The sequence below is a fragment of the Musa acuminata genome, chromosome BXJ1-9, assembly GCF_036884655.1.
Source record: "Musa acuminata AAA Group cultivar baxijiao chromosome BXJ1-9, Cavendish_Baxijiao_AAA, whole genome shotgun sequence".
NCBI lineage: Eukaryota > Viridiplantae > Streptophyta > Magnoliopsida > Zingiberales > Musaceae > Musa > Musa acuminata.
Genome location: NC_088335.1, coordinates 1,563,777 through 1,591,674, shown reverse-complemented (window position 1 = coordinate 1,591,674; position 27,898 = coordinate 1,563,777). Strand labels below are relative to the sequence as shown.

Genomic DNA, 27,898 nt, shown 5'->3' with positions numbered 1-27,898 from the left:
CACGTGGTGGATCTACGAGAGCAATCGGCCACTTGGCAGCCAAGTGACGCCATTGTAAGATGTGGCGTAGAGGTAGAGCAAACGGGCGATCCGTGGGAGCCCCATCCGGTCTCTTTCATCCTCTCCTCTCCCTCCCTCCCTCCCTACTTCTCTACTAGTCTGCCTGCTGCCCTGCCCACCGCTGGTGCTGCAGCTGCCGCCGTTTCTGCTGCGCCCGTTCAGCGAATTTAATAGATCTGCCGCGCCTCCGCTTACTTGGCTTCCTCCTCTGCCCTCTTCTGTTCCTCTCTTAACAACTCCTCCGCCCATTAATATTCTTTATTAGCACAACCCAACCCTCTCTCTCTCTCTCTCTCCCCTTCTTCTTCTTCTTCTTCAGATCTGGATGCGGCGCTCTCATGTCGCTACGCCGATCCCTGAAATGGCGGCCCTCCGATCGCAGCCCCTCTCCGCCGATTTGGATTCGGCGAGATCTCATCGTCGCTTGATCTCTTCTGCTTGATCGTTCTCCTTGGTGTGGAACTTCTGGAGATCGCAACCCCCTGGAAGATGAATCCTCTGTGCTGCATTGCGCCCGTGTCGCTGGAGCGGGGCGACCGCGGGGACCCCTCCCAAGTGGGGACACTCAAGGCGGCGAAGCCCCCGCTGGGGGCCGAGAGCCCCTCCGGGAGCTTGTCCAGCAAGAAGCTGATCCAGGCACCAACGATACCCTCGGACTCGGATGCCGCCGCGCGCCGCGAAGCGGCGGATGAGGCTGCAGCTGCGGCGGGGTTAGCGGAGGGTGGGGATGCTAAGAGTGGCAGTGGGAATGGGGCGGTCGCGGGGGTTCTTTGGAAGTGGGTGAACTACGGGAAAGGGTGGCGTTCGCGGTGGTTCGTGCTGCAGGACGGGGTGCTGTCGTACTACAAGGTTCATGGGCCGGATAGGGTATCGGTGGGGCCCGCAGCGTGCAAGGCTGGGGTGAGGGTCATCGGCGAGGAGTCGCTGAGACGGGTGAGGAAAGAGCAGCAGTGGGAGAGCGGTAGTTTCGTGGGTTGGGGGGCTGCAAACCAGTGGAAGCCATTTGGGGAGGTACACCTGAAGGTGAGATTTCGGGCTGCTCTTCACCTCTTATGTTCGCTACTACTGAATATTTCGCTCTTACTCGATAAGTCGATATGATTCTTGAGGTATTCTATTGCTGTTGAATCGTGTAGTTAAGTTTTCTTGATGCCAGTGGATTTTAAGTTGCAACAAGCAGCGGGGTCATGACATGTTATTTTGTGTTTAGACATGATATCATGAAACTGTTCCTTCTGATCCCAATCTCTCAGGAATACGGGTCTTTGTAGGATCTTTATACTGTTTAGGTTCACTGAAATCACGATTTATTTCAGCAGATGAGGCAAAATATGAAGTTCAAGTTCTTTTGAAAATTAGATCAGTAAAAGCATGGGTGACAATCTTTAATATCAGAAATGGTTTATACATGAACTAGATGATAATGATGTTGACCCTGTTAATTATGTGGTTTCTTCTATAAGCTCATTTTCTTAAATTGTTGTCTGATCTCCCGACAAGCTAGTTTCATCCTCCCAGGGAATCACATTCTCTTTCTTTCTCTTCTAACTTATGAGGTTTTAGCAAAATGAAAATGTTAATGCCCTATTGGATGTGTGTTTCACTGTTGTGAATGGAAGGGTTAATCACTACCTTGATAGTCCTTTATCTAGATATTTGACCAAAGAACATGTCACTCAGTAGGATATTGTGATAGATCATACATGCATAATAATTTCAAAAGTACAATAACAACAATTTATAGATATGAGATGGGTTGCAATAAACTATTTACTTAAAATATAGTATATAATTATTTTTGTAAAGATTTTATGATGCCTTGAAAAATAAACTTATGACAAAATTCCTTTATATAAAAAGTGCTGAGAATTAGTAAAGAAAGGAGTTTGTAGTGGATACATTATCGTGGCCAAATACATAAAGGATAGAGTAGTTACTTCAAAATTTTGTAGAAGATACATTGTTGGTTACTACGGGGTTGCACCAAGGTTAAATTGACTCCTTATTGTTTTTCATGAACAATTAAATGTACTTCTGACCAAAGGTAACATGAGGAAAAACCATTTAAAGATGCTATGAACACAGGAGAATTAACCCTGTTTTAATGAGTGAATCAATTAAGACTTCCAACTTGAAGAGAGGTAGGAGGCTTAAAACCTCATTAGGAGAAAGAACTGTTTGCTCTAAATTAGACTATTAACAAGGATTAAGATCTCTATCTGGTACTAATACTGGTTGATGGTCAAACCATTATGACGTCAATATCATACAGTATATGGATGTTGGTAAGGGCTGATACTCGTTCGTAGTGGTTGGATGGACCACTACAAATAGAGAAAGAGAGAGAATAGGAGATGGTGGAGGAAAGGAGGAGACGGAGCAGTGGTCCCATGTGATGGAGGAGAAATGAGGATGTGGCGATATGGATGAGCAGAGGAAGAGTGAAAACAATGACCGGGGAGATGGTGATGCAACAATGCAGCAGAGAGGAGGAGAGGCGGCAACGGGGAAGACTAGAGGAAAAATACATTAATGGGTTCCATATTGGGCTGTAGATTGTTGCTTAACACCACTTGATAATGGCCTAGCTTAAGTTTACCAAGTGGTAAGATAGGTTTAGGATTAGACTGAGTGAAATTGCTTGGTCTTTGCACAAGTCAGCAGTATCGATCAGTGTGGTCGGTTTGTAAAACAGTACAAGTGATATTATCTAAAGAGAGCTCATTGGTGGGAAAAGATTCATGGAGCTAACCTAAAATAGTTGGGACATTATGTCTGATTGTTCATTCGCTTTTCAAATTACATCATTACTTATCTTTTTTGCCACAATCTTGTACAACAAGAATGCCCACAGATAAGGGAGCTTAACCATATAAGTTGCCTGTAGCCATGCCAAGAAAAATGTAAATTCAAGATATTCATATCTCAGGCTAAGCAAAGAAAAAAAGAGAGGATACCAGTATATTAGCTATAATTTTGAAGGATTTCTCTTGTCTTTGTAATTTAGTTTTTTCGCATCATTTTTTCTGCTGTGTCTTCCATGATTATTAGTCAAATTATACAGGAAATTCTGGGGCTGTAAGATAACATCCTTCCGGTTATCTATAGTCCTATTAGTTCTTCCTTTGCAAAATTGAGCTTTGATCATTGTGCGGTTGTTAATCAGATATCAATCTGCTAATCAGATATCATTGTGCGGTTGTTAATCAGATATCAAATTATACAAAGACATCTTTTTGAAGATGGAAGGTATTTCCCATTCATGAAATTATGGTTTATGCTCTATAGCAATATACAATTTAGTTCTTATATCTTCTAAATTTTGCCTCAACGATCCATCATAACATTTTCTACAATACATGAATAAGTTGTACGGTCAAGAAAACATCCTTCGAAGGCAAGTGTGTTTTCTTTCTAGGTCCTTGCATAGCAATACCTATGGTATTGGCATAATTTTTATTGATCAGTAATAAAATAAAATGATCAAAATAAACATGCTTACTCTTGCTTCAACCTATGTCCATTGTGGTATTTGTTTGGATCCTGCTATGATCTCTTAATCCATTCAAAACTAGTTACATGGTCTCCTATTTAATATATATTTTTTATGAGTGCACAGTGAAATGATTTTTCAGGTTACTTCAATTCGTGCTAGCAAATCAGATGACAAAAGGCTGTATATTTTTACTGGCACGAAAACTCTTCATCTACGGTGTGATTCTAGAGAAGATCGAACTGCATGGATTGAAGCTTTGTTGTCTGCCAAAGAGAATTTTGCGCATTTGCTGACAATTAATGCATCTGAACCTTCAGTAGAAGTTACTGTCTCGACTGACAAGCTGCGAGGAAGACTGTTGCAGGAAGGACTGAGTGAATCAACAGTGAAAGAATGTGAGTCTATTATGCTATCTGAAATCTCTGAGCTGCAGAATCAATTAAAGTCTCTGCAGCAGAAGCATCTTATTCTGCTTGACACATTAAGGCAGTTGGAGGTAAAATTTCTGAAATTTTATAAAGAATGGTATACCACTGTTCAAATAATTTGCTGGTAGATATAAAATGACTCTGAGGCTAATACATTGGCAATGCAACATAGAATAGGAGGGTTTTATTTTCAATTAATTGATACAATAATTAGTTTGATAAGTTTCTCTAATTTTGCTTTAAATCAATATTCTGCCAAAATAAATTTACCTCTTTTTGATCATTTGCTATTAATCAGAGCTCTTGTTACTTTTCAATAAGATTCAATGATATAGCACCTGAGAAGAAAATTTACAGTATCTAATGCCATTGGGTGCTTGAAGTGCTTTAAAACTGTTCTTTTTGTGTTTAACATTATTCATCAATTGGTCCTAAAATGAAGAAGCACAGCATCATATAATGTTTAACTTGGTATTTTAAATTAGGATCAGAAGTGACCTGTGGGAAGAATCAGGATCACAAGACTTCAAGCAATAGATAAATTGGAGGATATGGATTGGAGGATCAGGATTTCAACCAAAAAGACTTCGGAATCATTTAAGAGTCGAGATATACTGATTCGGAAACAGGAAAACAGAAAAATATTTAATGATCTATAGATAAATTAACAATTTGTTTCTCTCTTACTGATTATTACAGCGGATATACTATTTAGTAATTATTTTTAGAAACAGAATATTAAACTTTTAGTGATTATTTAGCTTTGCTTCTATTTTTTAATTTTTTTTTTGAAAAATTGAATCTAACTACTCTTTTGAAGTGAGAAGAGAAAGACTATTATCTTTCTATAACTTTATGGATTCATTTCTATTTTTATTAATCGTTTCACATAATAATTTCCTTATTTTTTATGAACTTTTAGTAAATAAATTTTGAATGTTTTCTGATTGTCCAGCTCTATATTAAATTTATGTAGTTTATGTTTTTATAGAAATTGGCAGTTAACACTTCTATGTTTTTAGAGACTAATTTTATTAGATGTTTTTATTTTTGATCTGATATTATATTCTATTCTGTAGTTTTTAGTATATATTATTTGTTTATACTTTTTTATTTGTTATAAATTATCATATGCATTCTTATTACATTTGATTTGCTATTTTTACATTGTTTGTTATCTATCTTCATATTCTCTATTTTTTCTATGTTTCTACTAAGCCAAAATTTTTCTTTAATCTTCTTTTCTTCTGTTCTGATCTCTTTTCTTTCCTTGTCTTCTCATTCCTTCTCTTCTTATTTCATTTCTCTTTTCTTCTCTTTTATGTTCTCTTTTTTTTTTTTTTTCTTTTCTTCTACTTTTCCCTTTTCCTATTAATTTCCCTCCTTGTAACTGGAGATGCATGGATTCATGTGGAAAGCACAGGGATAAAAGGGTGGATGAGTAAATGGGGAAATGGACATAGGGGCATGGATATGATGTGGACAAACCAACACGAAAAATTAAGAAAGAACATAATATGACTTGGAAAGGGCAACTAGATATTATATTATATGCATATTTATGTATAATTAATTACTGTTTCTTATGGGTAAATATTTGCTTACTATTATTATAATTGTATAGCGAGTACCCTTATTGCTGGAGTTTTGTTCATGCAGACAGAGAAAGTTGAATTGGAAACTACAGTGATTGATGAAACAAAGGAACGTGAAGCACATCTTGGACTGATGAATGGAAGATTTAGCGGTTAGTACTGTTTATGTCTCCTTGATTTGTGATATTAATACAAGAAGTAAAAGCATAAATTTATGTTATCTAGTGTGTTGCTTGTTTCCATATCTGTATCATCAACCATTGGTTAGTTTTAGTCCTAGGTAATGTTGGGATCTTGTTCCTATCTTACATGAATCTTTGTTCCAAGCTGCTTATGTAACATACTGAAGCTTTTGAATTTTGAGTTCTAAATTGAGTCAGTGACTAACTTGTTCAAACCATTTGTCCCGCTCTTAAAAATATCTGTCTTATGTGATGAATATTCACTTGTTGATCCCTAAATTCTTTTCTTCTAGCTGCTATATCCTAAATGCAATGGTTTTTTTCCAAAAATTTAAATGGTATGCATTCTGCATTCTGGAACACTTATTGCCATCAAAATATGCAAGATTCCCTATTCATCTGTGGAATAATAGAAATAGCATACAATTTAATTACACAGAGACGAATGGAAAGAATTTACAAGTTGCTAGTGGGACAAATGGTTTGAACAAGTTAGTCACTGACTCAATTTAGAACTCAAAATTGTAGTAGAAAAGCATGATGATTTTATACAGTTTATCAAAATTAAGTGGCCAAATTATTATTATTATTATTATTATTATTATTATTTGAAAAAGTAAGCGGCGAAGATAGGATTCGAGCCCAAGACCATACGATTAACTTTTTTATTTGAAAAAGCTTTAGTTAATTTGGAATTTACAATTAATTCTTTTTTTAATGTTAAATTTCATATTTCCAGTGATCATGCTGTTTTTACCCTTCTTGTTTATGTTAGACATTTAATTGGTAGCTTTACCATTTTACCTTACATTTTCATGTTTTATGCCCGAATTATACACCTTTTACCATCTGATATTGTAATAAACATAACTAAACTCAATTTTTGTTTAGACTTGTCTGTGCATTTCCTTTTTGAGAACAGTCCTCACTTTTCTTTTGTGCAGATTTCTATTCAGTTATATCAGAGGGAACAGCAACTGACTCTGAAGCTGATAATGAAAGTCAAGGGGCAGATGCAGAAACAGATGAAGATGATGGCATGTACTTTGATACTAGAGACTTCTTATCTTCCGAGTCACTTAGAAGTGCTTCATATCGTAGTAGGGAAGTTATGGGTAATTGTTGCACTGGGTCAACATGTTGTACTGAATCCTACTTTCCCGACAATATTCAAGATATTAGTACAGGAGTTCAAATGATTGAGTATCCATATGTTAAGCGGAGGAACAAATTGCCTGAGCCCAAGGAAAAGGAGAAACCTGTTGGTTTGTGGTCAATAATCAAAGAGAATATTGGGAAGGATCTTTCTGGAGTCTGTCTTCCTGTTTACTTCAATGAGCCACTCTCTTCTCTGCAGAAATGCTTTGAGGATCTGGAACATTCTTACTTGGTGGATCGAGCGTTAGAATGGGGAAGGCAGGTATGGTTACACATTTAATTTCTTTTCATTTTGGTGAAATACACTTTTTGATTGCTTAGGAGAATGTTTGTCTTGGTCTTTTATTTGGAAGCCTTAATTCTTCAGAAATTTTATTCTAGAAGTGTAAGCATATTACCTGATCATTGGTCTTGACCAGGACAATTCTTCGTACAATATCTTATCTACAAATTTTTTATTGAATCTTCAGTGGAATGGGTTGTTGGTTATACTTTTAGATTTTCTTTACTGTTGGCGAGAATCTTTCCTACAGTCTTTCATGTGATTCTAATATATCAAATAATAATGAAGAAACTTCTTACGTGGTTAATTGCACCTTTTAAATAGTTATATTTTGTTTTTTTTCAATTATAGTACCATAGAACAATATTCTCACTTTTGTATGCATTAATATTTATAATAAACCTGTTTGAGGTCGTCTCTATACATGACGGTAGGAGTGTCCACTTAAGTCTAACATATGCATAAGCAATAATTATTAAGCTGATAGTTGATCATTCATGTCATAGTATCATGTACACAAAACAAAAATGTCGCATTATATCCTCATCCAATGAATCTTAACATATATAGGAAGATTCATACATTCTTATGATGGTTTTGTGGATTTGATTGATCCATCACTTATTGAAACATTTATGTTTGTTATCTATTTGAGTATTTGTCTGACCAATTAAACTTTTGTTAAAGCAAATCAGAAGCTATTTGGTTAATTTATGGCTAGGTAAATACTGGTCTGTATGGTGTATGTTAATCCATATTTTCCCTGTCGAAGCAAGGATCGGTATTGAACCATATGGTCTCATACCGTCAGTATATAATCTTTTCATATTTTCTTCGAGTGATTCTGGGTGGTACAGATCATTATACTTTATTACACTGGTACCATACCAGTCCGGTAGATTACCGAAACTGATATCAGGACAAGATTTAAATCCTTGCTAGGTAGACTTGCTTTTGTGTTAAAGATAGTAAGATTGCACAAACTGCAGCACCGACGACTAAAAATTTCTTAGGGCTATTCGGTAGGCAAATGAACCTTCTTTTGGAACTTTTTAGGTTTATTTTTTTCCAGGTTGGTGCAGTGAGGTACTCCTAATGCGTAAAATCTGCTATGAAAATTACCTCTACTTTCATGTAGGTGCATATTCCGAAAAGACAACGTAGTGCTGGCTAATAACAATGTTGCAGGCCTTAGGAATACCAAAATTATTCCCTTTTTTCACATTTTGTATAGTCTATTTCATAGATTTGAACCCAGGATGACAAGTCGATGGAATAATTTTATGTAGGTGCATTTTGTCCATTACAGAAAGTACTAGATGAAGGATATCATCCAAAATTTAACCGATATATCTTGCGACACATGCAGTGCCATATTTTGAAAGTTTCCTCTTTAGGAAACACCTTCAGTGCAACATAAGATTATCTTCCCGTGTGTTTTTCAGACAACCTTTGATTCGAGGAACTACTCCGTATTGAATTATGGCTTTGATGGACTATATTTCACCATAATTTATTTGGTCCCTCTCTAATTAGCTCTAAGACCTGACGTTTTAGTGTAAACTGGGTAGTATCATTTGTGGTAAGGCCTCTATCACATATGTTTCTGTTTGTAATCATGTGCAAATCTTCTCTCTGCTTATTGAGATAAAAACCTTGTAGATATGGTTGAAAGTCTTCTGGTTGCCACATGCAAGGACTTAATGTGGTAGTGGAAAGTCAGTTTTAAAATTTTACTAGATCTTCATTAGAGCCTTCTCAAATTTGATTTCTCCAGTGTAGCCCATGATATGTTGATAGGAAGCAGCATGGAAGCTGTGAACTATATCTTCTTAGTTGTGGTACCATTCTTAACTGTTGTCACATTTATCCAGATCTCTCATTTTGCTTCTGATCCTGCAGAATGGTGATCATGAATGCTTGATGGCGATAGTGCCGGTAGTGATTAGAATGGTTGCTGGAAATATTGTAATGTTAATTCAAACTATAGTGAATACGGTTATATCTCTTTGAAACATCCTTAAATTTTATGTTAATCGAAACATCCTTAAGTTTGGAAATAGTTCTAGCAAAGAACTGACAATAGACTATCAAATTTCGGTACCACTATATCTGGCAGACTTTTAAATTTTATGTACTAATAAAACCAACATTATGTAGCTTTAGTTGCTGGTTTAATTAATCATGGCTATTATGAGACTCCATTAACATAATCTCCATCTGCCTGACATAGTTATATATAAGCAATGAAAGATTTTGTAAGAAATGCACTCTTTGATGTCTATGAATATATTTATTATTGCTCGAATGCTGATAACAAGGAAACAAGATGAACATACTGCAGGGAAACAGCCTGATGAGGATTCTTCACATTGCTGCTTTTGCTGTTTCTGGGTATGCTTCGACAGAAGGCCGACAGTGCAAACCCTTTAACCCTCTTCTTGGTGAGACATATGAAGCTGATTATCCAGACAAGGGCCTCCGCTTCTTCTCTGAGAAGGTTTCAGTTTCTCTTTCCTCAGCAGTCGGTCTATGTAATAATTAATTATGATGGATATGCCCTCTCATTATATTTCTAGTCCTTGCATATCATTCTTTTCTGTTCAACAAATGTTCTTTTAATGCTTGGAGCACTACAGCATTGTCATGAACATCACATTACTGGTTTTAGTAACATATGATTTTCTTTCAGGTGAGCCACCATCCAATGATTGTTGCTTGTCACTGTGAAGGTAGAGGATGGAAATTCTGGGGTGATTCCAATCTAAAAGGAAAGTTTTGGGGACGGTCTATTCAGCTTGATCCTATTGGGATCTTAACTCTTCAGTTTGAAGATGGAGAGACATTTCAGTGGACTAAAGTCACTACTTCAATATACAACATAATTATTGGAAAAATCTATTGTGACCACTATGGTACTATGCGAATAAGGGGCAGTGGCCATTACTCCTGCAAGCTCAAATTTAAAGAACAGTCCATCATTGATCGTAATCCCCATCAGGTATTTTTACGATCTTGCAGATGTCTGAATCCCGAAACACAGTTGTCACTAGTTCTAGTGGCATAAAATTGTTGCGATATCTTTATATGCAACTGATTGTTTTCATCAATGCAGTTTTTTTTTGTAAGCAAAAAAATAGAATCATCCCTTACAGCAAAGCACTTGTGACAGTTTTGATTGTAAACTTGTTTAGTAAAGTATATTTATTATATTTGTATATTTCTCTTTTCTATTTTAAGCACAATCGATTTTGTATAAGGAGAATGACTACTTCAGTATGCAATATCCAATAGTTGTTATTTGAACAGACTATCTTGTTTTTAAAAATTTAACCATAATAAAATCATGAAAATTGGGCTTGTCTTGATATAAGTAGTAATGGGATTACTGCATAAAAAACAGTCTGATAAGCATTGGACCCAACAATGATATGCAAGTTATTCCAAGGATGGCATGCTTCATCATATTAGAGTGATACGGATTATTCTATTCTGATTCTAGTAGTTCTTTGTTTATATATATCAAGACATTTGTTCTGATATTTATGCTATTGCATGAAAGGTGGTTTTATGACCTTGTTTTAAAATTTAGATGATTGCTATTGTGATGGTTTCACAGTTGTTTTGTGATCCGTCATATTTATGTCTTCTTCACCTCTCTGTCTACTTAAGGAAATTTGTTTTGTTGTTCAGGTGCATGGTTTTGTGCAAGATAATAGAACCGGTAACAAGGTAGCTATGTTGATAGGTAAGTGGGATGAGGCCATGTATTATGTGCTCGGAGACCCAAGTACAAAGCCAAAGGGTTATGATCCAATGTCAGAGGCTGTGCTGCTTTGGGAACAAGACAAGTCTGTAACACAAACACGATACAACCTCACACCATTTGCTATTTCATTAAATGAGTTGACACCATCCTTGATGGAGAAGTTGCCCCCAACTGACTCCCGCTTAAGGCCTGATCAGCGGCATTTAGAGAATGGTGAATATGAGCTGGCAAATGCAGAGAAACTCAGGCTGGAACAGTTGCAAAGACAGGTATTTTGTCACTGCTTCGACATGTAGAACTATTCCCCATTGTGTCGCATACTATGATTTCCATCTGCATTTCTTTTGCCTTTGATAATGAATTTAGGTAACCGCCAGTTTTTCTTTTCTCACTTTGAAATTTGTCAAATCATGCTACCAGGAAAATTGTTACATTTAATATAGGAGTCTTGGACAAACAATGGAGATCCATTCAATAGCAAACTAGAGAATAGTTGAATCAGAAATATGATTTACTACATGGAGTAAGCCTGTTAGTTGGAACTAAATTTAGCATGCGTTAGAATTAATTATTTATGATATAGGTGAAATTGATGGATTAAGTTATGATAATATGGGCGCTTTGATAATTAAGCTATAATATGGACATGGTTTTGTCAATAAAAAAAAAGAATATATAACCCTTCACATTTATGTAGTGTTAGAATGTGCCTGCCATCCTGATGAATAATAGGATATTCCTAAATTTTTCATAAAGAAAGAAGGCACTTTGATAATTCGACACTTCAAAAATATAGAGAAGAAAATAATAAACTTCATGCTAATGGATTGGCATGACTTTGAGCATTTTATCTTTGCACAATTTTTTTTTGTTAAGAGACAGGTTGACGTTGGAATAAATTTGTCATTGTTCATAGGCAAGGAAACTGCAAGAGAAGGGATGGCAACCAAGGTGGTTCAGAAAAGATGTGGAGGATGACTGTTACCAGTATGTGGGTGGATACTGGGAAGCAAGAGAGGAAGGAAAATGGGATGGAATTCCAGATATATTTGGTCAGGGTGACACTTTGTTGAGTACAGAGTAATATGTTTTTCTACCTTCCATGTGTAAGTAGTAAGGAAAATTAGATGCACAGTAATTTATAATTAGGAGGATGGACTTCTCTTTTGTGAAGCATCAGATGTTTGAGATCAAGATTTCACTATCATCAATTTTATTTTAGATATTCATCTTGTTCATTAATGATATTAAATCTAATCCAAGATCAAGACTGTAAGGGAAGCTCAAAAGGCAAGGTTCTGGGTCACGAGAGTCATGACACAATCTGTTCCCGAGAGACTGGTAAACTTTATTATCAGAGGTCTGGATCACATTGTTCCCATTTTCACACAGTGACAAAAGTCGTATGTGCTGTTCGTAGTTGCTTCTACCTTGTTTGTAGGTCCACTCAAAGTCATCTACGAATGTGGAGGTTGGCTGCGACAGGGCTTGGGTGCATGGGGAAGGCAGTGTATGTATATGCTAAAGGCAAAGGCACAGCAAACGATGTTGCTTCCAAAGAACAGTATCGGCAGCCACAAAAACCAAATGCTTATGAAGCTGGCTTCTACTAAATAGTCAAACTGGAAAACTCTTTTATTTCTTGGAACATTTAGGTTCCAGCCTCATGTATTCCATTACTCTTAACACCTTGCTAGCCTAATCTTCTTACAGATTGGTATTTTGATTCTCATCTCCTCAGCAACGACCGTACTCGGACAGCAGTAAAGAGAAGAAAATGCCATGGCGGCAGAATTTGCAGTTCCCTTTCTCAGGAAGGACATTACACATCCTTATGCAGGTTTAACTTCACTGTGCGAAGACTTGGTGGCCCTTTCTAAGTTGGAAGTCCTGCAATAATGGATTTTGTTGCATTGTTTGTTTGTCTAGATTCCCAGACACGGCAGCTAGAGAGTTCAATACTAAAAAGCTTCGACGCCCTCCGCTTGCCGAGGCTTCTTTACTAGGTATTGAAACTAACCATATGACCAGAGAAGTGCCTTCCTATTACCACAGGAAGGATCACTAGCTAATGTTCTTCAAAATTAAATCTGCTTAGGATGCCTTGCTTCCCCCTTTAGCATGTGCCTCATGCTTAAACATCATCATTGAGAGCCTATTTAAGCTCTTTCATTTCTTCTTAGTGCGTTCTCCTAGGATGAAAAGTTTGTTATATGTCATATTTGAGTCTACATCAAACTTGTTTTCATTTAGTCATTCACAACATCTCTAATCATATTAAAAGAATTTAATATTTTATTGCTCATAAGAAATATCTTCTATTTTTCCTTTCATCATTAATGCCAATCGATTTATTTTGTATAATCATAACATTGTAAATAGTTAGCAGGAAAACACATCACCCATTTTGGATTGGGTGGAAAAAATAACAACTTTTTGAAGGGGCATTTTTGGGACATTAGAAATATTAGATGATTGTTTGAGAATTATGAAAATGGGATATCATCCCAAAAAAAAAAACCCAAAAAGAAAATAATATATAGGGCAATCGCCCATTGAAAATAATATTTTATTTTTTTCTTAATTCCACACTTTCAAATGCACATTTTCATCCGGAGTATGTTTGTGGTACATTTATGGCTTAGAAAATTAGATATGACTATTCAAATTTTATTATTACATATGTCGACAAACTAATAAATAAATGGAACTTGAAATACTATTTTCCTTATTTTGACCAACTATCATTTTTATGCAACTGGAACAAAAGAAATCTCATGATGCCGGAGCAGCTAGAATTCTTGGTCTCTAATCTTCCTCCACGGTCTTTAAGCTTATATATTAATTAGTCTTTCCTGGTGGTGGCAACCAATTATGAGAGAAGACTAGTGGCTGTAACTCTAATGACAGACAGTCGGCAGTAATGAGTCCCCTCCATCCTCCTTTTTGACTTGGAAAGGATTTTTAACCAACCCTAATCATATAAACATCTCCCTCATTATGACCTTGTCCACCCATTAGACCAGTAATTTCTCACCGCCATGTGCTCGTACTCTGCTAGTGGAGCTCACATGAGACAAAAGTATTCTGAGAGATCTCAGCCTCCAAAAGGAAACAAAAGAAGAAGAGAGAGACAACTTTCTCTAAGCTCACAGAAAGACCAGAAGCTAGAGATTCCTTTTCTCTCATAACCTGTAGGCCAGCCACTGGAACTAGCAAACCTGGTCGTCTGCTCGCTTAACTCTCCTTTCGTTGAACCGATGAGAGAAGTTAACTTTGAATCCATACAAAAGGGCGGTCAGTGAGAGGGAGTATGGGGTATCTCAGAGTAGTCGCAGCGGTTTGGATGGCTCTTCTAGCGCTTGCCGTCCTCTCCTTCCTCCATCAACAACCTACAGCTGCTGGTAAAGCATCCTTCCTTCTACTGCATCATGTCATTCTTGTTGTTATCACCCAAAGTTCTTGACATGTTGTCTGTCTCCGTGCTTCGTTTCCTTGATGCAAAGGCGCCATCAGGCTGCACGATGACCGGAGACCGACGCCGGTTAGAGGAACGAGTACAACGACGACGGATGGGATGCCTTGGTTGTGGAATCAGGATTACGCTCGTGTAAGCGATCGAAGACCCATTAACAACAGGTTCATTCCATGAGTGGAAGAGGGCGCGAACTTAGTATCTCGTAAGTTGCGCTGATAGAAATCTGCAGTTCATATAGTACGTATAGTTTTGGGTTAGCAGTTCTCATATATTCTCAAGATGTTTAGTACGTGAATGCAATACTTAACCCAATCCCATGGAAAAAGGAATACAGTGTTCTTGATTTGGTTCTTGTTTTCTCTCATTTCACCATGCTCGAATCCATCTACTGGATGTTTGCCATGTCACTGTGTGCACCGTAGCGAAGCAAACTGTTCGTTCTTGGTTTTGCCATTTCTGTTTTGTCTGCGTATCTCTATTTCTGCTACTGTAAGGAGCATGATCTTACCGATATCAATCTCATACAACAGATCAATATCATTCTTAGAGTAGAATTTGGCTACTTCCATACAAGGTGGGAATCAAAGAATCATCTATGCCGAGAAAGAGAAGATTGTACATGACCCTATCTTGTTCCTCTACATCTCATCCATGACTTGTGCACTACTTTTGGCACCTTCCTGTTGGCCAATGAAGACATAACCCTAGCAGTAGCAACCTTCTTCACCAGAAGCCTCCATGTCTTGTCTACCTTCTCCTCCTGCATCTTCTCCTTGAACTGCCTGTTGCCAACGACGGTAGGTAAGACCCCAGAAGAACAACTCGACACAAAAGCAATAGTTGATGATCTCGAGAGGGATGGCTTACTTGCAGAGAGGGATTCTACAGGAGGCAGGCTGATCACAGAGGGAGGAATGGAGGCGGAAGAGCTGCCACATCCTCTTGCAGTGCGTGCAGGTCTTGGTGGCTGCCTGCAGCTTCCGGCCGCAGGTGGCGAAGTGGCGGATGAGGAGCTGCAGCCCCTCGCACGTGCTAAAACTCATGCAAGGGTTGTCGGGGCGGCGGCTGTTGTGCGGCCAGACGTCGGTGCAGCCTTCGGTGTAGATGTGCTGCAGGCAGTTCATCGCCTCGCTCAGTTGCCTGTACATCGCCTGATCCGCTCTCTCTCTCTTCCATCGCTTCCTTCGCTGCGCAGATCACCATGGATTAGTCCACTACCCAACACAATTCTATGTTTCTGTCGATTCTTGTCGTTTAACGGAATGGGAATCGCTTGGATTTCATGTATTATGTTCTCTCGACTTTTCAGCACTCAAAGGCTCCTACTACGGAGTGTTCGACTCAATTCTCGACTTCCTTTGATCGGAGTAGGTAGCTAAGATAGACGAATTCCAATTACCTTAATCTACCTTACAAGAACAAAAGACAACGAAAAAGGACAGCTAATTTCTTCTGTATCAGATCCAAATCCACCCTAAGTATCCAGATCTAATCACCAAGCAGTCTAATAGAATAAGAATTAGGATCATTATTACGACTCAGACAAGCATCCATGGCGATGATCAGATCACAAACCTGGGCTGTTTCTTGCACGAATTGGAGGACCTCCAGCTCCAGGGCCGGATCACGCTTCTGCACGAAGCGCCACCCCTCCGACTCCTGCACGGCCGCGAAGTCCGCGGCCACCAGCCTCAAACACCGCTGGTGCAGCCGCGGTGCGTCGCACAGCCTCGCCAGTTTCAGCGCGTCCATCGCCCTCGCCGCGCTCAGCCACGCCGCCAGGCCCGCCTCGCACCGCCGCTTCAGCCACCGTACGCGGTACGCGTGCGACAGCGCCAGCAGGGCCATGCCGTGCCGCTCCATCTCTTCCTTCGCCTCTCTCGCCGACGTCGCACTCCTGAAAGTAGACACCACGCTTGCTTACAGCTTCTACCCGCTTCGATCTCAACACAGAGGCGTTCACACGTCGAGATGATGAACCTGGAGGAGTAGAGGAGCCGAACGAAGGCGACGACAGAGTCGTGGGGGACACCGAGGATGTGGAGGATCCGCGAACGATCCAGCATCCGCTCCAACACGGAGGAAGACGAAGCCTGTCATCACGACCCAATCAATCCAGAGAAGGCTTGAGCTGATCAGAAGCAAGATTCAAAGACGATGATGATGACATACGAGAACAGTGGAATGAGCAGGGATGCTTTGGCCGTCGGAGGTCACGATCCGGACGTCGGTGGGAGGCACGTGCTCGTTCCCGGCCTCGTGCCATCGCCGGCAGCCATTTCGACGGTCAGCGTAAGCTCCCATATCACAGTTGGATGGGTCTCCCAAAGGCTCCTCTATATGGGAGAGTAGGTTGAGGAGGGAGGAGAGGGAGATGTGAAGGGCAAAGGGTTGCGTTTATAGAAGAGAAGGGTTGGGTGGACAGATGCAAAATCTACCATCAAACAGTAGATTGCTCAGCCGCAAATTAAATAGAGCAATTTTTTGGAGCTCAATTGAGAAGCTGACTTGCTGCCTCGTCACTGACAACTAAGTAGATTTAGATTTTGTCGGTGACAACTAAGTTTTGAGTTTTATTACGAGATATATATATATATATATATACTTAAATTTAGAAGGATAAATAAAAAATCACTAAATTTGAATATATTATTTACATGTGAATAATTTTGTTTTTTTCTTAATTTCTAATACTTAAGGAGGCCCACAACCATGTTGGATCTCTGTCATCCATGATCTTAACGTTGACTGTCGTGGGGTCTATGAATCATTTGGTCTCTTCCTACTTATCATACGTCCACCTCTCTCTCTCTCTCTCTCTCTAATCTCTCTTCGCAATTATTGTAAATCTCAACACAAACACTGCTTGCTGCTGATGCTTCCTTCCACCTTCCCAATGACAAGGACATCGAATTGAATGTGGTTTTTTTTCTTTTTCTTTTTTTTTGGAAGAGGTCTAACTTGATTATTGATAGTAAGATCGAATGATGGAATCAGATTCTCGTTATTTATCTTTTAAGAAAAACTTTTTTTATTATGACATAATAGTTTACTATTTTCTTGATGATGTTAGCTGGAAAATTTTTTGTGATCGACGATAGATTCTTAATGCTATGCGTTGGGTCCATGTATCTTTTAATTGTAGAATAATGAGCATATGAATCACGTTAAGATTTGGTTGTGATGGAAGCAAAAGAAAAAGCCAAAACAAAATAATAGATCAAATCACCTCATTTCGTTTGTTTGTAGTATGGATGTGTACTAGTGACTTGACATCGCACCAACTCCGATGTGGCCATTTTTGTGGCCACAGATATAATCTAAGAAATTATCCTAATTTTGATATAGAACTCACCTCGATTTTGATCCTATAAATTATTGAAATCGATAGATCTTAGTATTGAAATTAGCTTTTGATCCACATAATGAGGTACTCTTGGAAAATCATTATCTTTTGCAAGATAAATCTTCGATAATATAGATGTTCCTTCAAAACTATTTACTGCTGAAGGTGTGTTTAGCATGATTAGTCTGAGAGTCAAAATAGAGTCTAAAATCTTTAACACACTAAAAAAAAATATTTCTATAATAAAAATTATTCTAAATAAATATCCTCCTCCTCCTCCTTATAATGAGATACAAGTCAACTGAGTAAAATATATGTGTCGAAGCTCGATTGATCCGAAATATAGATCATCTCAATATCGGATTTAAAACCTTGAACAAGTTAATGTAAGAAAAATAAAAGGTTGGGATTGTGGTGTAGAAGACTCCAAGGAGTAGGTTCCACTGACTTTTTGGTCCATTAATAATGTGACTATGAGATGGAAAGCTTTGGTACACAAATAGGCACATGAGCTTATATCTTTGTGTTCTTACCTTATGATAAGGCTGAGTGCAGTGGGTAGTCCCAGCTGTTTGACTCAGAAGCTTGTCGTAATTTGCACCTATCAGCACTAGGACATGGGCAGCATCCCCTCACATCTTGGGACCATCATATGTGACCATCTCAATCTCTTGTGGCATCTCTCTCCTGTTTCACATGTCCCTAAAATTGTCTATCATAGTTGAGCTATGACACATTAAAAATTATCTGAACCCTAATATCTGATCCAACAATCTAATGCATCATTTATACTATTGAACATGATTTTATTTGAGGCTCACCATAAGACATGATTTAAGCCCTATTTTTTTAAATTATATACATAAAATATTAATTTGATAGTAGTATATCTGACTTGACCTAAGTCGAGGGTTCGACATCTCATCCTATAATTTTTTTATATCTAAAATATTATTTTGATGATAATATATTAAATTTATTTACTAAAAATTTAACGAGATCTTATTTGATAAATTTTTATACTTCAAAGATTAATACGATGATAGTGAATCTTGTTCGATAAGTTTTACTTTTAAAATATTGATTTGATAATAACAGACCATATTCATTTAATAAATATTATGACTTAAATAAAAAAAAAATATAATATATTTTAGAAATATATAATATTTTTATTACATAAATAATTAGAATTAATATATTAGGTGGTAGATCTAGTCATGATGTCCTGCTCTGCTGTTGGTCAATGAGCATGTGATGTTTTAATGCTTCATACTCAACCTAATCATTGGTAGGAACTGTGTGAGAGAGAAGATAACATTTTAGAACTCTTATTTGATTTGCGCATTGGATTGTCTTCAGATGGATGCTTCACAACACGCTTTGCATTAAAGAGATGGAATTTAGTCACAGAAATATGATGAAACAAAGAAGATAAAAATATGAACTAAAGTAAGAAAAGCACATTTTTTCTGTTTCACATAAAAGAAGTTCAAAGACAACATTAGGAGATGACTTCTGCCAAAGATTAAATGAATTTTAATGAGTAGATTTTCTTTACAAAAATAAAGAGAAAGAAAAGTTGGAAGATTGCCATTGAAGAAGAAGAAGAGGCAGCTTCCTGCCCCTACTCATCTTCTGCATTGCATTGCTATCAGCAACCATACTTGCTCCCATTGTCATCATGTAGAGAGAAAAAGAGCTAACAGAAGAAGTCACATGAGTCATGCACTCACACCACTGTTGGCGATGGGTTGGTCACAAGCAGTCCCTGAACACTGCTTTCAACCTCTTGTTCTTGATGGATGCTGACAGATCTGAGATGCTGGGGAGAAAGTTGCGTGACATCTTCTTCCTGCATGTTAACCATTTTTCACTTCATTATTTTTTTCATGAAAAATATAAAAAAATAATATAATCAGTGGAACAATGTAATAAAAATTTTCGGATAAAGACAAAGACAAAGACAAAGACAAAGACGAAGATGCTCGCTTGTTAAGAACATCAAACTTATGGAGTTCGTTTTTATATCGATTCACGGCATACGTTCAATTATTTTCATATGAAAATATATATTTATAACTAAGAAAAACACATGAATTATCCTTTTCTTTTTTCTTATGACGAAACCAATACCGCTATCTAAATCATGATTCTATGCTCCATCATAATTAATTTTAATCCAATCTTTAATATGAAGTTTCTCCACCTCCCCCTCAAAGGTAGATAGGAAAGTGCTACGTAAATTTATGCCAACAGCAGCAACCTTGAAACTTGATCTAACTTATGCCAAATTGGCCCAATAAAACAAGCAAATTTAATGAACTGAATACATCGTTGCCTCCTTTCCTGTCACTATTATTAGATAATTCAGCATTAGGAGCGGCAACAAAATTATGATTCTTCTGCATGCAACCGAATCGAGCTTGACATCCGAATGAGAGATCATACACAGCATTATGCGAGATCAGCAGCACTGTTTTCATTTCCGCTTATCAGTCAAAATGTTTCGAGTTCGAATTCCCTGGTCATGTCCCCAAGCTTGTTTAGCTTTTCGGCCTGTAAAGCCTTGTCCTTCATGTCTTGCACTTAATGTTCTCCATGAACACATCGAGTCGCTTGTCCTTCCATGGCAGCTACTGCACTCGCACAAGGTGGCTTTGTGAGATCTGTGTGTGTGCAGGAGGGCCTGCTTTGTGAAGTGGAGGAAGACAAGCAAATTATATCTATCTCTATAAGCATCGAACCATTTAAGTTAATCACCATACTTCACCTTGATCATAAAATTATATTTGTTTGGTGCATCAGTAATAAATCGACAAGCAATTTTTTTTTAGATTTATTATCTCTCCGCACAAAATTAGCTTATTTATGTTGCCCTTTTAAATAACATAATCCTTCGATATGGTCATACTTTTTGTAATAATAACACTAAATATTCTTATTTTATAAGATAGATTATTACCTTGAGTCTCTTATATCACTGTTTTTTTCTTAAAAATATTTAATTTACTTTACATGACATACTCAATATTAGAAGATTTAGTAGGGACCCTACAAATAATTTTGTCAGGTGTATCCACAGATAAGTTAGTAGAGTTGGAGAATTCAAAAAATAAGAATATACAAAATTATTTTATATATCATAATAGCAATAATAATGTGTAAAGGATTACTTGTCCAAATGATTGTGATATAAGGAATCATTCCGATTAAGCCAAAGGAATCATAGAGAGTTGGCGATCAAGCTTCTAAGTCATGTTGTATCTTTCTTAGATATGTCATGACGATCAACAGTAATTTTTGTTCTTCGTTAGAACAGATTTTGGTATTCTTGGGTAAAGGAGCAATAAAAAAATTCATGTTTGGTGGAATCAGTATAGAGTTTAGTTTGTAAACGGGACATGGAGACATTTGGCTATGTGTACATTTGGAGAAGAGATCAGACTTAGATAAACTATTCTAAAGCATTTTTCAAAGAATAATTTTAATCTTTGGTGGACTAATTGGGATAAATCTATTTCACCAACTAAGAGGCACTGTTAGCCATACACACACACACACACCTACCTGTTGTTCTCATTGTGTTTTAAGGGGATATGACTCTTTAATATATTAGCCACTAAGCAAGCTAAGATGAAACAATTGATTCAAGACATGAACACTCAATTCACTGCCTTCCAAGAGCTCAGCCAGATGTTGGAAGTTTCTCATTTCCATAACATTAATAACATTAAAAGGTGTTTTGCTGACCCAAGGTTCATTCCATATATCGGTATTTTGCTCATTTTCAACAAAACATACCTAAATCCAGCTCCATAGTGTTAAGCATATCACAAAGATGATTTCTTTTTGTTATCCTTTCATTGGCATTGATGATCTGAACCTTTAAAGAAGAGGTGTCCTTGTCCCTTGATATTGATGGTATTCTTAGAAGCATGACCTCCCAAATTTTTGGGAGTGATAATTTTATCCTAACTAATTAGATAAGTTTTCCTTAAGTAATTCCATTAAGTATATGCCAAAACTAAGCAAACTATGGATAGAAATAACATTAATGATAGAATTAATTAAAGTATATTTTTGAAATATAATCCTTATATCTTCCTCGCGGGTGATTTTATCAATCGATATTTAAGATATTTCAGTGATCATCCACACTTTCAGATATTTAAAATATTAGAAATTCTATGCTTAATGATGAGGTCACGACTTTAAGAAACAAATAAAATAATCTTGGTGAAGGTTTCGAAAGCTTTAATAATGATTTTATAAGATTTTCTAATGGCTCTTATAGCAATAAGACTATCATCAACAAAAAAAAAGAGAAATCTTAATTCCTTTAAAAAGGGATAATCTTCTTCTAACTTTGCAAGATCCTTAAGAAGAAGGTTAGTGAGGATTTGTTAAATAAAAAGATAGCAGGAGATTGAGTCAACTTGTCCTAAGAAAAAGATGGAGAAATGTGAATCTAAGCCATAAGATTTCCTAAATCAAGTTTGATAAGAACTATGAGAGATTTATTTATTTTTAGACTTAAAAATCTTATGAACTAACTCACTTGCAATCAATATGTTATTATGGAGATTTTTATCTAGAATAAAAGTTAATTATTCTTGATCAATCAAATTATTAAAATAAAATTTAATTCTATTAACCAAAACTTTAATGATCAACTTATACAACATATTACAGAGTATAATAGATATTAGATTATCTATTTTAGAGCAATTAGGTTTCTTACCTATCAAAATTAAAAGAATCTTACCCTAACAACTTAAGAATATAATTCTTTTTATAAAATTAATCAACGAATATGCTACCCTTAATCTTCTCTTTCAAATTATTATTATTATTATTATTATTATTATTATTATTATTATTATTATTATTATTATAAAAAAGAGTCACGCATGCACATTAAAAAAAGGGAGGTTCGCACGTGCCCACGTGCAGGTAATGTCCGCGTATGGGGCCGCCAACTAAGCGCGAGCCAAGCAAACACCCCAACGGCCTCGGCGACGCACGTGACAAGTCTCTTACCTTCGCTGGCCTACCTAAGGAGGCGCTGAGGGGGGGTGGTGGGGGAGGTGAGGGGGGGAGAACGGAAAGTGGAGGGAGCGAGCATAGGCGGCTCCGCCATTCTTTACACATCGCCTCCCTTCGGTCTCTCCGCGCCCAACTCCTCCGATTCCTCCACCACCTTCCCCTCCCCCACATATCTATATACATGGCTCCTTCCATCGAAGGAAAGCGGCCCGAGGTGAAGTCACCAATGAACACCACCTGCTGCAACCGGGAGGAGATCACTCCCCGGTACAGGGTCACGGTGGTCGGCAGCGGCAACTGGGGCAGCGTCGCCGCCAAACTCATCGCCTCCAACACCGTCAAGCTTCCCATCTTCCACGGTGAATCTTTTCTTCCTATGTGCTCCCCTGCATGGCATCCAATACTGCCTCAAAAGTCATCTCTTTTCTTGGTGTTGGAATGAGCATTTCTTTCCTCTCTTCTCTCATCGATCTCTCTCACATCGGATGCTCAGAATTCAATCCCCTTTACAGAACAATTCAAGCTGTAGATGAGGATAGCATATAATTTATCTCTCTGGAACCCAATTAAAGAGATATCACTGTTTGTTTCGATGATGCAGATGAAGTACGGATGTGGGTGTTCGAAGAGATACTGCCTGGTGGAGAGAAGCTGTCCAAGGCGATCAATCAAACTAATGTGAGATCCACTGTTTTCATTTTGACTCTCGCACTTGTGCTACATGAATTCTGTCTTGGCTGATGATTTCTGCTATACCACAAACAGGAGAATGTAAAGTACCTTCCAGGCATAAAGCTCGGAAAGAATGTGATTGCAGATCCTGACCTTGAGAATGCAGGTATCTAATCGATCTGTGGACTATACTGAAGTGAAAATAGATTTGAGAGGCTCAAAGAAATTATTAGAAGATACTTTGATTCTTATTTAGCATCATATGCTGACTTCGCCTTTTGAGTCTCTCAAAGTAGACAGCTTAGACACTAGAAGGAGTACCACTCAGAGAGGAAGTTTGGAAGAAGATGATTGATAAGTTTCTTAGGTAATCGATATTCCAACCACATCAACATAGGCATCTTTTACAACTTTATGACCTTGTGAGTAATGCTCAAACAACAATTAAGCTCCACGAGGATTGAAAATGACAGAGAGAAATCCATTAAGGGGCAAAATCCAGCGATTGTTATTCGGATACATGCTGCAGTACCGAGGAGGATGGACCAACATTGAGAGATCGACGAGGCAGTATGAGGAAGATAGAGAGGCAGGGACGGGTTTAAGTTTTACATTAAATAAAAAAAAGGGTTGAACCCAACTAGATGATCCAAAAAGGTTTGGTTTGTGTGCCTGTTCACCATTGGACTGATAAATAACATTCAATATGGAGCGATTTGAAAAGTACTTAGAACCTTGGGAAGGGGTAAGGGAGGACTGGAAATATATCAGTATGACTTTAATATTCAAAGAACTTGTTGTATCACCAAATGTGTTTAGGTCAATGCTATGCCTTCATGTTTGCGACGGAAAACTCTCATCTACACAAGATGTGCACCACAAACTTACCTCCCTGGTGTACAGGCTCGTTTTCAATATTGCTGACCCTTTCTTGCTCTCTTAATTTCTTCAAAGTGCTCGAGGTGCCAAGCACTTGTGATGATGTGTATGTGTATCAAAGTTAATGCATTTGGGCATGTAAAATATCATTTAGAAAGTTAGACATCTCCAAGTAAATTAGTAGTGTAAATTAATGTGCTTCTGGGGCATCCTTATGCAATTGACATGTCATCTATCTGGTTTTCAGTGAAAGAAGCAAACATGCTGGTCTTTGTAACTCCCCACCAGTTCGTTGCGGGCATATGCAAAAGGCTTGTAGGGAAAATAAAACCCAATACAGAGGCCATCTCTCTGATTAAGGGTATGGAGGTTAAAACGGAGGGGCCATGCATGATCTCGAAACTTATAACTGATATGCTTGGGATCAACTGTTGTGTTCTCATGGGTGCTAACATCGCTAATGAGGCAAGGAGTTATCTGATTTTTCTATCTATTCTAACTTGTTTTCTCTGTTCAGGAATATGACTTGTGTCTTTTGGACAGATTGCTGTTGAGAAGTTCAGCGAAGCGACAATTGGCTACAGACAAGATAAGGAGGTTGCACAAAGATGGGCTAGATTATTCTGCACCCCTTACTTCCTAGTATCTGTGGTAAGCATTCATTTGTTCATTTGCTGCTCCCGATTATCCAAGGCAATTTTGTTCATCACACATGTTCGTATACATTAAATTTTTACACTATAGATATTTCCCAATTTTAAAATATTTAAATACTGCTAAATTGTTGATGTGAAAGGAAAAGGAGAGTGAAAATTTTCTAGATCACTTCTAAAGGACAGAGTAGCCAAAACAGGATAGCCAAGTGCAGAACTCTCGGAATCTGAGCAATGAGATTGTTCGCACGACAAGTAGTCTAAACAGGACATCATAATTTATTACTATTGTGCTGGATTACACATGGGGAGAGAGGCAGGGATGATGCAGGGCATCTGAGTAAATTGGCCAAAACCATATGATTACTTTTCTAATATTTTAGTATTTTTTTACCATATCTGAAGAAACAAGGTAAAACATATTCCTGGATATCAGAGTTGTATCTAATAAAGCTTTAGGATGATACTAGGATTACAATTCTAACCAGGGAATATCCTCCACCATTCACATGGTAGAAATCCCCAAACCAAACTGAACCTTAAATAATTTGGCCAAGAAACAAGTATTATCTAGAGGTTCGAGGAATGATTAACATTTACTGATTATTTTGAACTGCATTTCGAAATATATGATAATATAGCAAAGGTTGGTTATCGCAATTGCATTACATGCAACTAAAAGAGTATTCAACTTAGGAAACAGGTTACTTCTAGATATTAGATGACAATCAAAATTCCTCACTGAGATGATTTCAGGAAGCAAAGGAACATATAGAATTCATTGGCAAGGATGCAGAGAAACCATATATGTTATAGCTGAAAAGAAAAAGGTTGAAACTTATGCATAATTTTACATCCTGTGCCCAATAGGCAATGAGTTCTACTATGCATTTAAAGTGCAAACACCCACAGCACTGGAGCAAGAAAGAACATTGATATGACGAAGTATAATTTATCTGCATCAAGTAAGCTTAGGCCCAAATCATTGCAGGTACAGGATGTAGAAGGAGTAGAGCTCTGTGGGACTCTGAAGAATGTGGTTGCTATTGCAGCAGGTTCAAACTATTAGTTTTGTTGACTTTGTGATACTCCTATAGTCCTATTTACCTTGGAGAAAATCAGTCAAGTAATGAATGTGTGTACAGGTCTTGTGGATGGCATGAACATGGGAAATAACACAAAGGTTTGCATGAATACATTTACCTTGATAAGACTTTATGCATAAAACATTTTGTAACCTCATGTTTAATGTATATCAGGCAGCAATAATGAGGATTGGTTTAAGGGAGATGCGTGCACTTTCAAAACTGCTATTCCCTTCTGTCAGAGACAGCACCTTCTTTGAAAGCTGCGGTGTGGCCGATCTAATAACAACTTGTCGTAAGAAGCTGTTTCATACAAACCTTTGTATCAATATGCTATATAGTATATATCACCACTTATGGTTTTGTTATGCAGTTGGAGGGAGAAACAGAAAAGTTGCTGAGGCTTTTGCAAAAAGTGGTGGCAAAAGGTTATTCTCTGACTGGATTAAATATTCTTTCTTGGGTACATAGATTTCATATAATTTGAACTGAGGGGCTTATTTTTCTATGAATTTTTTATCTGAACTGTGGAACCTGATGACAGATCATTTGATGAGCTAGAAGCAGAGCTATTAGGAGGCCAGAAGTTACAGGTACAATGAAGATTAAGATAAATTTGCTTAGATACTTTACAATATCTCCATGTGTAAATGTAAAATTCCAAGATATTTAAATTTTACCGAATTCTATCATCTACATACAAAAATGTGCAAATTTGACATGTCAGGGAAGGAAATCAAAGCATATGTTGATAGTGTCTAACTGTTTAAATAACCCCAAACTTACAACCCTACTGATGCCAGTTGGAAATGTCTGGCTTCACTTTCCAATTTTATAGTTTCAATGCAAAAGCTAAAAATTGAGCTCATATTGAATAATAGCTTAAGTATCACAAGTTCACACTTGTCACAAAACATGTGATAAAGCATTCCTTCATCAGTATCTTCTACATTAGTGGTTTTAACTGTGTGATATTGCTCTTGAAGGGTGTCTCCACAGCAAAAGAAGTTTATGAAATTCTGAGTCACCGGGGATGGCAAGCCATATTCCCACTTTTCACGACTGTACATGAGATCTGCATCGGTCAGCTCCCATCGTCAGCAATAGTCGAATACAGTGAGCAGGCGACAAATTTCTCCATTGTGGAAGGTCTTGCTCAGTACTGCTGAATCCCTAAATGTATCTACTTGCAGATCGACCACATTAAGTCGAACTTCTGCATGAACTTTATGAAACCACAGACATTTTTCATTGTGGAATCAAAACCACTTGAAAATATTATCCCTTGCATGCTATCATCAGTAAATTTTCCTTGTAATTTATCGAAAGTTCTTTTCCCTCATTCTTGCTATGTGCAAGTGATGCTCATCTTGATTTTATGTAAAGGAAGAACAGTGTCACAACTCAGCAGGAACTTCATCAATCCCCACACAATTATTGTTGGAGAATCACATACTCCACCGTTTATGTGTCAATGAACTTTTTATCTGATGACCTGTTCACAGTCCTTGCGGCACAGACTTTGTAGTAATTCTTGCTGAAATGATCTGTCAACTTCTATATCATTTGATCATTCGATTCTTTAGTGCATTGAAGGCCAGTGTTTGTATATATTAGTAGGCAGATTCAGCAAAATAGATGGTAGAATTTATGAATGCGAATTATTCATTTTTTTTTCCTCTCTCTTACAATTAAGCAGTTCACAGTTTCAAACTCACTTGACTTGGAAATTTGGAAGGCTCAAAATATTTGGAACATACAGAAA

At 37.5% G+C, this 27,898-nt stretch overlaps 3 protein-coding genes and 1 long non-coding RNA gene across 6 annotated transcripts; 3 read left to right on the top strand and 1 right to left on the bottom strand.

Annotated features, from left to right (window-relative positions):
• Window positions 1-140: 140 nt before the first annotated feature.
• Window positions 141-12,196, top strand: LOC103996736 (oxysterol-binding protein-related protein 1D). Of its 2 annotated transcripts, none has more exons than XM_009417714.3 (8): window positions 141-1,083; window positions 3,696-4,052; window positions 5,644-5,731; window positions 6,706-7,181; window positions 9,547-9,702; window positions 9,895-10,203; window positions 10,896-11,240; window positions 11,888-12,196. In XM_009417714.3, exons 1-8 carry the CDS (start codon window positions 550-552, stop codon window positions 12,053-12,055), a joined length of 2,433 nt encoding a protein of 810 aa, XP_009415989.2. In that variant the 5' UTR covers window positions 141-549; the 3' UTR covers window positions 12,056-12,196. The 2 variants fall into 2 exon arrangements, with proteins under 2 accessions (XP_009415989.2, XP_064937830.1); XM_065081758.1 differs by having other exon boundaries at window positions 975-1,083; window positions 3,680-4,052.
• A 1,958-nt stretch (window positions 12,197-14,154) lies between these two features.
• Window positions 14,155-14,833, top strand: LOC135592355 (uncharacterized). The gene is made up of 2 exons (XR_010479008.1): window positions 14,155-14,375; window positions 14,478-14,833. It is a non-coding gene; the product is annotated as an uncharacterized LOC135592355 (long non-coding RNA).
• A 135-nt stretch (window positions 14,834-14,968) lies between these two features.
• LOC135592354 (BTB/POZ and TAZ domain-containing protein 2-like) lies at window positions 14,969-16,868 on the bottom strand. 2 transcript variants are annotated; one of them, XM_065081759.1, is made up of 5 exons: window positions 16,622-16,868; window positions 16,430-16,542; window positions 16,025-16,346; window positions 15,317-15,636; window positions 14,969-15,231 (listed from the first exon to the last, which is right to left on the bottom strand). In XM_065081759.1, exons 1-5 carry the CDS (start codon window positions 16,751-16,753, stop codon window positions 15,075-15,077), a joined length of 1,044 nt encoding a protein of 347 aa, XP_064937831.1. In that variant the 5' UTR covers window positions 16,754-16,868; the 3' UTR covers window positions 14,969-15,074. The 2 variants fall into 2 exon arrangements, with proteins under 2 accessions (XP_064937831.1, XP_064937832.1); XM_065081760.1 differs by having other exon boundaries at window positions 16,430-16,518.
• A 6,005-nt stretch (window positions 16,869-22,873) lies between these two features.
• Window positions 22,874-27,475, top strand: LOC103996733 (glycerol-3-phosphate dehydrogenase [NAD(+)]). The gene is made up of 11 exons (XM_009417711.3): window positions 22,874-23,203; window positions 23,446-23,522; window positions 23,610-23,682; window positions 24,643-24,860; window positions 24,939-25,046; window positions 26,040-26,103; window positions 26,194-26,231; window positions 26,308-26,428; window positions 26,507-26,561; window positions 26,678-26,726; window positions 27,120-27,475. The coding sequence occupies exons 1-11, from the start codon at window positions 23,026-23,028 to the stop codon at window positions 27,300-27,302; spliced, it is 1,164 nt and encodes a 387-aa protein (XP_009415986.2). The 5' UTR covers window positions 22,874-23,025; the 3' UTR covers window positions 27,303-27,475.
• The last annotated feature ends 423 nt before the right edge of the window (window positions 27,476-27,898 follow it).

Coding starts and splice junctions, on each gene's coding strand:
- LOC103996736 (XM_009417714.3), top strand. CDS start 550: ATGAATCCTCTGTGCTGCATTGCGCCCGTGTCGCTGGAGCGGGGCGAC. Junction 1,084..3,695: donor TTGGGGAGGTACACCTGAAG/GTGAGATTTCGG, acceptor ATGATTTTTCAG/GTTACTTCAATTCGTGCTAG. Junction 9,703..9,894: donor TCCGCTTCTTCTCTGAGAAG/GTTTCAGTTTCT, acceptor ATTTTCTTTCAG/GTGAGCCACCATCCAATGAT.
- LOC135592354 (XM_065081759.1), bottom strand. CDS start 16,753: ATGGGAGCTTACGCTGACCGTCGAAATGGCTGCCGGCGATGGCACGAG. Junction 16,347..16,429: donor CGGCTCCTCTACTCCTCCAG/GTTCATCATCTC, acceptor GTCTACTTTCAG/GAGTGCGACGTCGGCGAGAG. Junction 15,232..15,316: donor TGTAGAATCCCTCTCTGCAA/GTAAGCCATCCC, acceptor CGTTGGCAACAG/GCAGTTCAAGGAGAAGATGC.
- LOC103996733 (XM_009417711.3), top strand. CDS start 23,026: ATGGCTCCTTCCATCGAAGGAAAGCGGCCCGAGGTGAAGTCACCAATG. Junction 23,204..23,445: donor CAAGCTTCCCATCTTCCACG/GTGAATCTTTTC, acceptor TCGATGATGCAG/ATGAAGTACGGATGTGGGTG. Junction 23,523..23,609: donor AGGCGATCAATCAAACTAAT/GTGAGATCCACT, acceptor TACCACAAACAG/GAGAATGTAAAGTACCTTCC.